This window comes from Natator depressus, chromosome 11, assembly GCF_965152275.1.
Source record: "Natator depressus isolate rNatDep1 chromosome 11, rNatDep2.hap1, whole genome shotgun sequence".
Classification (NCBI taxonomy): domain Eukaryota; kingdom Metazoa; phylum Chordata; order Testudines; family Cheloniidae; genus Natator; species Natator depressus.
This window is the reverse complement of record NC_134244.1, coordinates 44287713-44300872: the sequence shown is the minus strand read 5'-3', so window position 1 is coordinate 44300872 and position 13160 is coordinate 44287713. Positions and strand designations below refer to the sequence as shown.

At 41.3% G+C, this 13160-nt stretch overlaps 1 protein-coding gene across 4 annotated transcripts in view; it reads right to left on the bottom strand.

Annotated features, from left to right (window-relative positions):
- OSBPL6 (oxysterol binding protein like 6) overlaps positions 1-13160 on the bottom strand; it is a 247104-nt gene that overhangs the window by 125460 nt on the left and 108484 nt on the right. For all 4 annotated transcript variants that reach the window (XM_074967668.1, XM_074967670.1, XM_074967671.1 and 1 more), the window contains 2 exons: positions 5153-5248; positions 466-588 (listed from right to left, as the gene is read on the bottom strand). In XM_074967668.1, coding sequence (XP_074823769.1) covers positions 466-588; positions 5153-5248 — 219 coding nt within the window. The remainder of the gene's footprint in view (positions 1-465; positions 589-5152; positions 5249-13160) is intronic.

The window sequence follows — 13160 nt, the reverse complement described above, 5'->3', positions numbered from 1 at the left end:
CCAACTACACCCACAGAGGAGGGAGTAGGATTTGCCTCATAATAAAGTTCAATGAAAAGTGAGTTCACTGCTATTTAAAGATTTCACTGCAATACAGAAATGCAGATGTCCTTACTCTGACTGTAAAGGTCAGACTAGCCATACCAGGCAGACATCTATATCAAACTAGTGCCCAAATGCTGCACGGTCTCTCTTTCCCAAGATTGTGCTGCAAATTCAGGGTTAACCTGTGTTACGCCTTCTTTGGTGCAGGTCAGATGTTCGCATGATCCTTTCTCAGCCAAGAGGTACCCTTGCAAAAGTGTTTTTTATCATCAAAGTCTCGTGACTTGTAACTGAATGGTGGCGTGTCACATGCCCTGTCTCAACCAATGCAATTATTTAACAATGCATGGGCTTAACAACCAAAGATTAAAACACATACAATTAATTGATATTAACTAGCTCCTCCCAACAGACATTTACCTTGTGCCAGCCTTTTAAAGGCCATTTTCTTTTCTTCAGCATGAAACCTTCATGTTTGTCTGGTTTCTGGACATTAGTCTGGCCTATTTTCAGCCCCTCTATGATTTCCCAGCTGTCAGGTTCCTGGTGGAAAAGTATAAAAATAGTATTTTAAATTTATACTATATATATGATGTAAAACTGTTCATATTATGTGGCCCAGATTTTCAAGTGCTCAGAACACACCATCGGGGACAGACTTTCAAAACTGCTCAGCACCCATTTAGACACCAAAATAAATGGGCAGATTTTCAGAAGTAGGAACTACTGAGTTCTGAGCACTTTTGGAAATCTGGCCCTTATTTAGCGAACTACACTGAAGCTGCACTCTTTTAAAAATCTGGCACTATAAGCAGCCAAGAACTTTGTGTTGCAGATTCATACCTGTGTATGGCAGGACTGTTAAGAGAAGAAATGGCATTTCATACTTATTAATTGTATATTAGTCAGGTAAAATCTGGAAGGGGTAAGCGTACAGTGGGCACACACCAACCAATTTGCAAGCAGAAGGGGAAATGCAAGATGACAGCTGGCTGTCCTAACTCTGACCATCTATTAAAACTGTAGACATTGTTCAACACGCCCTCCCCAACAGGAAATGTAGAAAGGCTTAACAGATATGGTGGAGTCGTCAGGGGCACAGTCTTCCTGTTAGAATGTTTATACTTCCTGACTCACCAGTGGTCTCTACTTACAACCTGGTATTATTCCTTCTCTTAGAAACAATGGATTGTGTGAAGAACTGTACAAGGCACTCTCGTAGCCAAGTTATGTGTACATATTAACACTATGTTTGCACAGAATAGATCAAACCAGTGGTCCATCCAGTCCAATATCCTCCCTCTGACAATGGCCAAGGCCAAAAGTCTCCAGAAGAAGGTACAAGAAACTCCAAAAGTGGGCAAATTATAGAATAACTTGACCATAGAAGACATTCTTCCTAACCTCTGTCAGTTAGTGGCCTGAAGCATGAGAGTTTACATCCCTTCTAAATTTTAAGGTTTTTAAAAATCCTCTCTGCTGTAACTGTGGATGGTCTCTGTTTTTTATAGAAATGTTTAATCATTTTTTGAATCATGCTAAGAGCTTGACCTCAGTGGTATCTTGTGGTCCAGAGTTCCGCAGGCTAATTGTCCTTTAGGAAAATGTATTTCCTTTTACAGCGTCTCCCATTCAGCTTCATTGCATTATGAGACATTTAAATAGTAGTGTCCAATTTACTTTCTCTATATGATTGACTATTCTATATAACTCCATTATGTCCCCTATAATTTGTATGCCCATGTGAGGGCTCTTTAGTCCACTTTTTCCACACTTAGCAGCCATCAGGAATTACGACTTATATGACTCAAGCCAAAATTATGACTTAATATGTTGAAGGGGAAGAGAGCAACGAAAGTATAAGGTGCCTATGCAAAACAGTTTTGCCCTTATTTATACCCCTTTGCTGCCACTCGGGTCCACAAAAGTCTGCTCCAGTTTAAAATGCTACTTGTGCCTGCATAATAATGTGCTCACTAATACTATTTCTCATGGCTCCACAACAGCGTTTCTCAACTGGTATGTTGCAACCTCTGGGGGAGACACAAAAGGCAACTGGGGGGTTGTGAGGCACTGAAAAATGTATTACAACTTAAAGCAAAGAAAACCCCACTCTTATCCTCCCCCTCCCACGCCACCCCTGCATACCCTCAACCTTCAAGATCGAGTATTCAGTCTACCTCTTGAAACACACAAAAAAAATTACATGAGATAAGCTTATTTTTACCACAGATGCTTACTTTCATAGTAACCATAAGGGGATCACAAAATTTTTTTATGTGGGAAAGGGGTTGCTAGAAACACCTGTCTAAACAATAAAGTAATAACTACATCAAATGCCCATGCAAATGCATAGACAATTTAGTGTTGTCTCCAGAAGCCTTAACTCGCACTTTCCCAGTGTTCTCTCTTCTTGCATGTATGTATCATGGTTTTGAAGACCACCACGTTTCTTTTGACTTCACCTTATTTTAGATGATTATTTCTTTCTCCCTGGTGTAGAAGAGCTTCTTACATGTGTAAAAAGTCTTCCCTAATAAGAAATACTAACACCTGAGGGGAGGAAATTTAAACTAATTAGCCCCATGAGGTAAGTACAGAATCTCTCTCTATAGCTTTATGTCTACTGATCCCCACCTCATTGATTTCTCCTTCACAAGCTTAGCTGCAGGGAAAGGTCTTTGATCTGCAAGGTAGCACTGGCATTAAATACTTTTCAACAAGAACTCATACATATATTAATTTAAACAAATGGTCAGAGACTGGCAAATAAAAAGGGCCAGATTATCCAGTGCAATGCTCTGCTTTGTGCTTCACCAATGCCATAATCTGATCCTAAAGCCATCTTGACTCACTGAGAGTCACGCCAGTGTACGTGTGATTCTCCAATGATATATATGCAACACAGGGATTCTTCCATCACTCCCCCTTTCTGCTGCTAGAAGAGCAAGACAAAGGGGCATGGGCTGATTGAAAGGTGATATGGGGAAAATGGGAAATGATTGCCTAGGAAGGAGTACTGTGGAAAGGGATCTGGGGGTCATATTGGACCACACACTAAATATGAGTCAACAGTGTAACACTGTTGCAAAGAAAAGAAAAAAAAAGCAACGTCATTCTAGGATGTATTATTAGCAGGAGTGTTGTAAGCAAGACACAAGAAGTAATTCTTTCACTCTACTCTGCGCTGATTAGGACTCAACTGGAGTACTGTGTCCATTTCTGGGTACCACATTTCAGGAAAGATGTGGACAAATTGGAGAAAGTCCAGAGAAGAGTACAACAAAAATGATTAAAGGTCCAGAAAACATGACCTATGAAGGAAGATTGAAAAAATTGGGTTTGTTTAGTCTGGAAAAGAGAAGACTGCGAGGGGACAGGATAACAGTTTTCAAGTACATAAAAGGTTGTTACAAGGAGGAGGGAGAAAAATTGTTCTTGTTAACCTCTGAGGATAGGACAAGAAGGAATGGGCTTAAATTGCAGCAAGGGCGAGTTAGGTTGGACATTAGGAAAAACTTCCTCACTCTCAGGGTGGTTAAGCACTGAAATAAATTGCCTAGGGAGGCTGTGGAATCTCCATTATCAGAGACTTTTAAGAGCAGGTGAGACAAACACCTGTCAGGGATGGTCTAGGTAATACCTAGTCCTGCCATGAGTGCAGGGGACTGGACTAGCTGACCTCTCGAGGTGCCTTCCAGTCCCATGGTTCTATGATATGGCTGGGACACCTTCATCTAACATTGATTCCCAGATGCATTTTTCGTCCTCTGAGAGTGTCACCATTAGTTACATAATGGACCGGCCCTGCACAGAGCAGCAGCAGGATCCAGGGAATGCACAGGTGAGTGTTATATAAACAGTTGCATATGATAAAAATTTATTTTTAAAAAACCTAGGAAATTTCATTTTAAAATTAAAAGAACATTTAAGATTGGAAAGTGAAACATTCCAAAGTCAGCAAATGGCAAAGACAAGATTGCCTGTGCAACCTTTACTCTTTTCCTGTGTGTGCGCATGTGATCTTTAAGAACATGGTCACATCACTACTCTCCACTGCACCCTGCCTTTACAGTACACTTTAAAAAAAATACCAGAGGGGTAGCTATGTTAGTCTGTATCCACAAAGACAACAAGGAGTCTGGGGGGCACCTTAAAGACTAACAGATTTATTTGGGCATAAGCATAAGCTTTCGTGGGTAAAAACCCCACTTCTTCAAATAGCAGTTTTGTATGGAATTAATATGTATTGTTTGTTAAGAGGAGAATTTCTGCCAGATACTTTACATAATAACATAACAGAAGATATGGTCCCAGCCATAAGGATCTTATAATCACTGAACTTTGTGCAGGCAGAGCTCTGCATCTGCATGGACCCTGTTGACTTCCAGGGAGCTCAAGATTCAGACCTAAATGGATGAAACACAAGATGCACTGAGACTCCCCACCTCTCAGTTTTTCCCTTTTATCCACATACACACTCTCAGTACCCCTGTGCTTTGCCAACTACCCATCCAGACAAGGAGTTCTGGATATGACTCTTTCCAGAACCCAGCAATGCTGCTCCAAAGTCAACCAGAGAGGTCTGCGGCAAATCAACCCAAACAAGGTTCTCCCTTCCCTGGGACTGCGTGCTGTTTCCACAGGTATCTTAGTCCCCACTGCCCTGGAAAACGTGGATTCAGAGTGAGTCTCTTATCCCCTGCATGTTATGGCATTAATCTACCACCAGATTACAAGCTTCCTTATACTTAAAGCAACTCTTCCCCAAATTGCCCTGTCTCTCTCTTTCACCCCATTGAAAGAGAGAGCTAGGCATCCTGCATTTTCATTAACAACACATGCTTGTTTCTAGGTGCTTCAGGACATTATACTAATTCAAATCTTTCATTTTGTTAGTGTGAACCCTATTAGAAATTTTCTTCTCTGACAGCTAAGGGTATGCTTTACCCTAGTCTCATTTGGGGAACCAGAAGCTGTAGGACTGGAACTGCATCATACTCGACAGCCCACCCACAAAAGCTGCCACAACAAAGTTACTAGTTAAAGCATTTCTTCAAAAAACATGCAAAGTAGGCACACAGAGATCCTCCCTTCCCACACTGACCTTAGACAGAGAGACGGACTCAGTTTCGAGCAATTGCTTGCTTACAGATGGGTCTGCACTTCCAAAAGAAATATTTCGCTCTAATACATGAGCACTCTAAAATAAGAATAAAGAAAACTCAGTGCTCGGTCACAGAACATGTCTGCTGAAAAAACACATTAAATTATGAGCAATGGAGGGTTACACAGTTACAGGAAACATATAAATATATGGCACAGTGCCCTGACTGGCTAAAATGAGTACCAAACGCTTGCATGCATAACAGCACAACATGATTTTTCTGTCTTTTAGAGTGATCCACTGCTGTATTACAATCCCTGGGCATGCTTTTTTCTTTCAGTGTAACCATGCAGGTTTCTCTGAAATGCTCTCAAGAAGGAATTAAATCTTACTGATTTCTAAACAAGATGCACTTTTACCCAGCAATGCCTAGAAAATGGTTAAGTGCCAGGAAAGGACAGATGCTGCCTCAGCTGGCTCTCATTTAGAGAGACTTCAAAGTGGAATACATGTTCTTGACTACATGTATTGCATTTTCCGACCAATGCATGAGAAAATTGAGCTGGAAACTTTAACTAATATATTTAGCACTTCAGTAACACTCCACACCTCTAAGGCTGTGTATACATGTGAACTATCTGGTCCTCACAACAACCTTGTGGGGTAGGTATTATCATCCCCTACAAAACAAAACAAATGTCACCAATATCACATTTTGCCCAAAGTTTTTGAAAAGCAAAACATTTAGAAATTCTGTCAAACTTTTTTCTATTTTCCAGCAAAGATTAAAGCCTATATTTGCAGGTAAAAAGCATTTTTTAACTTGGAGGCTGGAGGGGGAGGGGAATAGCCAATTTTTGCCTGTATCAAATGTGTTTAGATTTGTGATTTGTTCCAGGGTGGGATTTTACTGTTTCTGTCAATATAAATTGGTAGGAGTAATACCAGAACATGACAGTACTGGCTTTTTTGCACAAAATGTTCTATTCTTGTTTCTACCATGTATAAGTAGTCACCTCTCATTTATACATGAAAAAACTACTACAACAAGAGAATCCTGCAAGAGGGGAAAGTATCCAGGAAAGATATGCTCCAAACTCAAACAAGAGTTACATTTTGTTCTGTTAAATTTGTTTACATGCATTGAAGGTTCAGATTCCATGGACATAAATGAGGGCAGAAGCTGTTAGGGAACAGAAAAATACATACAACAAAATCAAACCTAAACATAACTAGAAGCTTTAGTACAATGAAATTTTTATTCACATAACCTTGTGTTCACAATGATCACAACCAAAAAAAAGTACACACAGATGTCCACAGAAACCCACCCAAAACCCTTCCTCCGAAACATATATGAATATGTAAGGTATTAAATAAATGACTTTTTAAAAATATAATATCCAAAAACAGGAGAACGAGTATGTATTGGGGTAGGACCATCTTTGGGCATAAGAGTACAGCAAGGGGGTAGGAGTCTCTGTAGTTTCTTTGGAAGCCTGAAAGAAAAGAGATCATATTGAGGTATATCCTGTTTATCTTAGTCTTCAGTCCTATTGTGAACACCATAAGAAAAGTCTCCCAGTTCCTCTTCCAGCTGAACAATACCAGTACCTTTAGCGATTCCATTTGCACTCACATTTATTGCCATATTTTTATTGACAGGCTGGCCTGACATCTTTTAGATCCCTGGCCCTCTTCCCTCACCAACAGATGTGGGAGCAGCCCACATACCAAATTCTTCCATACTGTGTTACTAGAAGCGCAACACTGTTCTTTATTTATAATTTAAAAATGTTTCTTGCATGCCAAATTCCTATCTAGAAATTTATCCATCCCCCATCATCACAGTGTCCCTGCGCCTAACAAAAATTACTGAATGTCTTCTTATAATACCCCTTTGACATTAAGGACTACCCTTCCCAATTTCCAAATTGGAAACTGAGTCCCCAAAATATTAAATGACTTTCCCATGGTCACACAGGGAGTCTGTGGCAGTTAAACAGAAGTCAGATTTCCTAAGTCCCAGTCTAAGTCTTAAGCACAAGATCACCTTTCTCCCTCTTTACTACCTGGGTTCTCAAATTTTTTCACAGTGTGGGTCACATCTTGATAGAAAGATTGTCTCATGGGCCTCCACTCTTGTCTTTTACAATTGTATAGACCATCCTCCCATCCACTCAGAATAGTACAGACTACCTCCATTCCCACTTGCAATCACAAAACATCCCCAAGGCAATTAATCACATGAAAAAAATAATAGTTAATGTATTTTCATCTGCTCTTAATGTCATTTAGCAGCTAGAAATGAGAAAGAGATGCAGCATCATGTGACCAGCCACCTCTCCAGGGACCACCAGCAAGAGCTCTGCAGACTGCAAGTGGGAAACTTCTGCTTTACAACATATAGTCCAATGCCAGTGCTCAAACTGAGAGAACCTGGATTTCTGCAGGAAATGGCCCACCTTGATTATCATACACATTGTGAAGACAGTGGTCACTTTGGATGGGCTATTACCAGCAAGAGAGTGAGTTTGTCTGTGGGGGGGCGGAGGGTGAGAAAACCTGGATTTGTGCTGGAAATGGCCCAACTTGATGATCACTTTAGATAAGCTATTACCAGCAGGAGAGTGGGGTGGGAGGAGGTATTGTTTCATGGTGTCTGTGTATATAATGTCTTCTGCAATTTCCACAGTATGCATCCGATGAAGTGAGCTGTAGCTCACGAAAGCTCATGCTCAAATAAATTGGTTAGTCTCTAAGGTGCCACAAGTCCTCCTTTTCTTTTTGCGAATACAGACTAACACGGCTGTTACTCTGAAACCAATCTGGGACAAACATTTGTGCATTGTACTTGTAATGCTGGTTCAATGAAAAATCCCACATCACATGCTGAGTAATCTCATGTGCTCACAGGAGTTTAGCACCTTCAAGTTACAAACTCCAGTAAAGAACCCTAATGAAAAATCTGAAATTGTAGAGATTCCGTACACTTTTACATGACATCAGATTTAAAACAATAAACCATAAAACATGGGTCCAGTCATTTAAGGAGGTAGCAACTGTATTTCTTGACTATAATAATCAAGATGATTTTCCTACTTTCTTAACCAACCAGTTTTGTTTGGCAGGCAAGAATCCTTCCGTTTTGAGATGGAACTTTGCCCACCACAGATGTTCAGAAGGGCTCATTTGGAACAGCCAATGTAGTAGGATGTTGCATAACTGCAATTTCATTTTTGTACAATATTTAGAATGGAGAAACCCAGCGGAACTTTGGCTGCCAGATTTCCAGCAACCCTTGCCATGATCTGTTTTTAATTCAAATGACTCTTTTGCAGCCCTCATCTTTCTAGATCCACTTGGGTTGAGTGGCACATGTATTAGCCAGTAGCACTCTAATGAAGACTAATTTACTTGATTATTTGTTTGGAAACAAGAAAATTAACTCTTTTCAAACAAAATTACCTTCTTTAAATTATTTCAGAAACTGTCCTCTACTTTGTCCTTTCTGTACATCTCTTCTTTACAGTTATTTTCTGTCATGACTATTATACCTTGACACAAAACAACTACCTCTACTTTGCAATGTGTTGCTGGGATAAAGTCCATGGGGCCATTATTTAGTATGGAATGCTTTTCATTAAGGGAAAACATGTTTGTGTGTTATGCTTCCTCAAATTTACAGCTAGAAATTATGCAGATTGTCTGACGTCCTGAAAGATAGAAATATTTGACAAGGGAACACCTTTATTTATTTATTTGCTATCACTCTGGCCCTAAATATTGTTACTGAATTTTGGTTTAAAATATTAAAAATACAGACAGTTAGAGGAATAGACAGCAACAGTAAACTAAAAAGTAAGGTGAAGAATGAGGAAGGAAGAGGCCAAACAAGACAAGGAAACAACCAAGTTATCGGAATTTGAACCAACAGCATTCATACAACCAAAAAAAAAAATGTAATCTGTGTTTCTAGGAGCACTAGTTTGCTTGGGACTCTCATCCCCACCTTATCTTGCGGGTATGAGGAGAATTAATCTCGCCATCATTTAGTCTTGGGCTTCCTCTCACACCACAAAACTTCTCTCAGTTAACTTGAAGTCCTGGGGTGACATCCTGGCCCTGTAGAAGTCAGTGCAAGATGGGGGCCAGGATTTTACCCCTGGAGTTTAATTGAGCTCTTTCTGCAATGCCCATTCCAAACCCTTCACCCTAACTGCAATCCCTCCCTCTACTTTATCCCGGGAATAATTTTCTAATGAAGCTGGGAAAGAGTGAGACTATCACAACTCACCTCATCTGTGATCACAAAGGGAGCTTAAAATACTCCATTCCATTGCACACAGAACCTCCAGCTGAATGAGACCCAGCCTACGCCTTCCCCATCACTGCACCTCCCCTCCCTCAAAATTCCAAAGTGCAGCAACAGGAAGGTGAGCTTCTCACAAGCACAGTCCCTAAGGAGGATGAGGGCTAGTGAAGAGTTGATCCTTATGTTTAGGGCCCTATCAAATTCACGGCCATGAAAAACGCATCACCGACCAGGAAATCTGCTCTCCCCCCATGAAATCTGGTCTTTTGTGGGCTTTTACACTATACTATACAGATTTCACGGGAGAGAGCAGCATTTCTCAACTTGGGGGTCCTGACCCAAAAGGGAGTTGCAGGGGAGGTCACAAGGTTGTTGTAGGCAGGGTTGCAGTATTATCACCCTTACTTCTGCGCTGACTTCAGAGCTGGGCAGCTGGAGAGCGGCAGGTGTTGGCCAGACACCCAGCTCTCAAGGCAGTGCCACCACCAGCAGCAGCGCAGAAGTCAGGGTGGCAATACCATACCATGTCAACCTTACTTCTGAGCTCCTCCTTCAGACCTGGGCGGCCGGAGAGGGGCAGCTGCTGATTGGGGGCTCAGCTCTGCAGGCAGCAGTGCAGAAGTAAGGGTGGAAATACCAGACCACGCCATCCTTACTTCTGCGCTGCTGCTCTCCAGCTGCTCAGCTCCGAAGGCAGCGCTGCCATCAGCAGCAGCGCAAAAGTAAAGGTAGCAGTACCGCAACCCCTCCTACAATAACCTTGCGACCGCCACAACTCCTTTTTGCGTCAGAACTCCTACAATTACACCACCATGAAATTTCAGATTTAAATAGCTGAAATTATGAAATTTGCTATTTTTAAAATCCTATGACCATGAAATTGACCAAAATGGATCGTGAATTTGGTAGGGCCCTACTTATGTTGCGTCTTCACTACCTTTATACAGTGAAAAGCTGCTTATCTGCTCTGGAGAATAAGGCTGGAAAAACGTATTTTACATGGTCCCTTTAATCTTATAGAACTTTGTTTCTGTGTTGGTGTTCAATGATCTGAGAATATCCTCACCATCAAAGTGAATGCCTGCATGTTCCTATGCTAACCTGCCTCAAATAAGAGGGATGAGGGAAATCTCCTAGATAATAAAAGTATCGTAACTGTAGATGACTTAATGAATCTTATTCACAGAAGGCACAGATTTGATTTTCAAAGTGATGTTTCATGGGCAGGGAGGCAGGAAATGCAAATTTAGAATAAGTCTGGCATTGTGTTTTCTTCCCAGTTTTGCTGCTTAATTATTTTACATAATTAATTATTTTAATTAAATGTACTTAATTGGGGGTGGGGGAGGGAGAAAGAGCTCTGCAAAGCAACTACCACTCACACTGCCCTACAGGCTCAGGGATTCTCCATTTAGCACAGAAACATACACAAGAATCAGCTGCTGGCTAATTAATGGAGCAGAGGCAGCAGCTCACTTTCTGTCTCTTCACAGCACTGCCATCTTCAGTGGCAATGGTCTGAATAAAATAGAACCTGTAATCCTTGGGAGCTGCACAGACAGGAAGTGGGAAAGATACTGTCTGTATCGAGAGATATGAAATAGGAAGGTATTTACTCCCTTATCTCCAGAAGACTAATTTGCGCCTGTTTTACTAGCTTTGATGCATTGTCTGGCTATGCTGAAAGACGGTCAGGAGACCTGGATATGGTTTAATTAGGTTGCAAACTTTCTTCTTAATTGTCTGGGAGAACCCGGCCATTAAAGATGTACAGTGCAGGTACTTCCCATAATCATTTCAATAATATCCAGGGGATTCTGTCAGCCCTCCCCCTTATCCATCCTGGTCTCCAGACAACCCACTGCTGGGACCTCACCATCCCCCCCTTTAATGAGGGTTGAGAGGAAGTTGGAGCGGGGGGGTGGGGGGGCACACTGGCTCCCTGCCATACCAGTCAAAGGAGTCCTGAAATCCCTGTTTCCGCTCCTTTTAAATAATATCTCCTTTAAATCCTTTACCAATCCATTTTATCTGACCACTGTATCCCTTCCTTATGGAGTACCTGCACTGGACATCCTCTCCACATTTACATTAATAAGTTGTGACACCATTGCCTAACTCCCATTTCATGTTCATCCCAACTAAGCCCTCCCCCACAAACCCATTGTGGGGAAGGTGGAAAAAAACCCACTTCACCTTGGCCAATCTGGCGGTGAGGGGAAAATTCCTTCCCAGGTTCCTCTGCCCCCACGCAACACCCACAGCATATCTTGACAAAACCTGTATTTCACCACTTCCATGGGTGGGAGAGTGGATGCTGCTCCGCCTGGTCCAGGTAAAAGAGTGCTTTTCCTGCACTGCCATGGACCTATATAGTCCCCCCTCTCTTCTGGTTACCTGGAAGGGATGGCTCAGCATCCCTACATTGACCTGGTCTGCAGCTGCAGCAGAAAATCACTCTGAAGCTCTCTGGCCCCTAAAGGGGCACACAACTTTTCCAACAAGCCAGAAAACAGCTCACATGGCTTCATGTGTGGTGAGATCACTGGTACTGTTGGTGTAATCCAGTGACCCATGGATGTTATCCATGGAGATTTTTCCTAGCACCAGGGGGTTCGTCCTCTGGGAGAGTTTAAACAGTTTCAAGATATCTAAAAACCACATATTATTCCAGTCATATGAGGGACAGCAGTAAGAATATGAGAAGAAATAAATACAATTGCATGTATAGTGACTCTAACCTTCCTTTTAATTAGAGATATTATATAAACTGAGTTTATCTGCATTGTTTCATCTGCAGCAGTAATATCTGTAAACAGAACAACCTTGAGATATGCTTCCCAGTTCTTATGCTGATTCCCATTTTCCTCTGCTTTCTTTTTGCTGATGTTGGAATAGAGAGAGAGAATCTTGAAAGTTATTTCAGGAGAAGGTTGAGTAGGAAGAAATGTAAGTGCATCTCCATCAATTTATTCCTCCTCCTCCTCCTTTCTATTCTCTGGCAATCTCCCTTTTTTGCTATGATTAAATTACTGTCCCATTCATATCGTCATTCACCTCTACTGACCCTGTATTCTCTGTCTCCATACCCACTGCGTACAGTCTGGGTCATCAACCACCACACAAAGGAATAACAATCCCAAATATCTTTATGGCTAACACATGCAAAGTTCTTTAGACCTTTTCTTCTTCTGTTAGCACATGCTGTTCTTGTAAAGCAACGTGCTGAGCAGCAAAACTGCCACCCGTAAACATTTTCTCCTTGTCACCTTTTCACTACAAGATAAATGATAATAATTTCTGTAGCACAACAGTAATATCCAGGTATGTGTTTCTATGTCTGTTCCTCAGGAGATGTTCTATAATACTACTTGTATTCCAGAAATGTCAAGCATGCGTTAGTTCAAGTATCAACTATCTGCCCTTTATGGAAGTCTGGTTTTGTATTATATGTGCCACTTTACTAGTGATGCGACTGCGTGCTAGGGAGAAAGAGTACTTGGCTTTAAAAGTACTTTTCTCAGATGAACTTTTAATAGGAGTAAGAGCTTGCACCTCTAGATAAAGGTTTAGAGAGAAATATCAGCAGAACTAGATAAAGCAAAAGCTACAACAAAGAACTAGCCTCAGCAAAAGGAACATTCCCTTATTAGTGTTAATAGTTTGTTTGGGATGATTTCCAGGTAAGAGAGA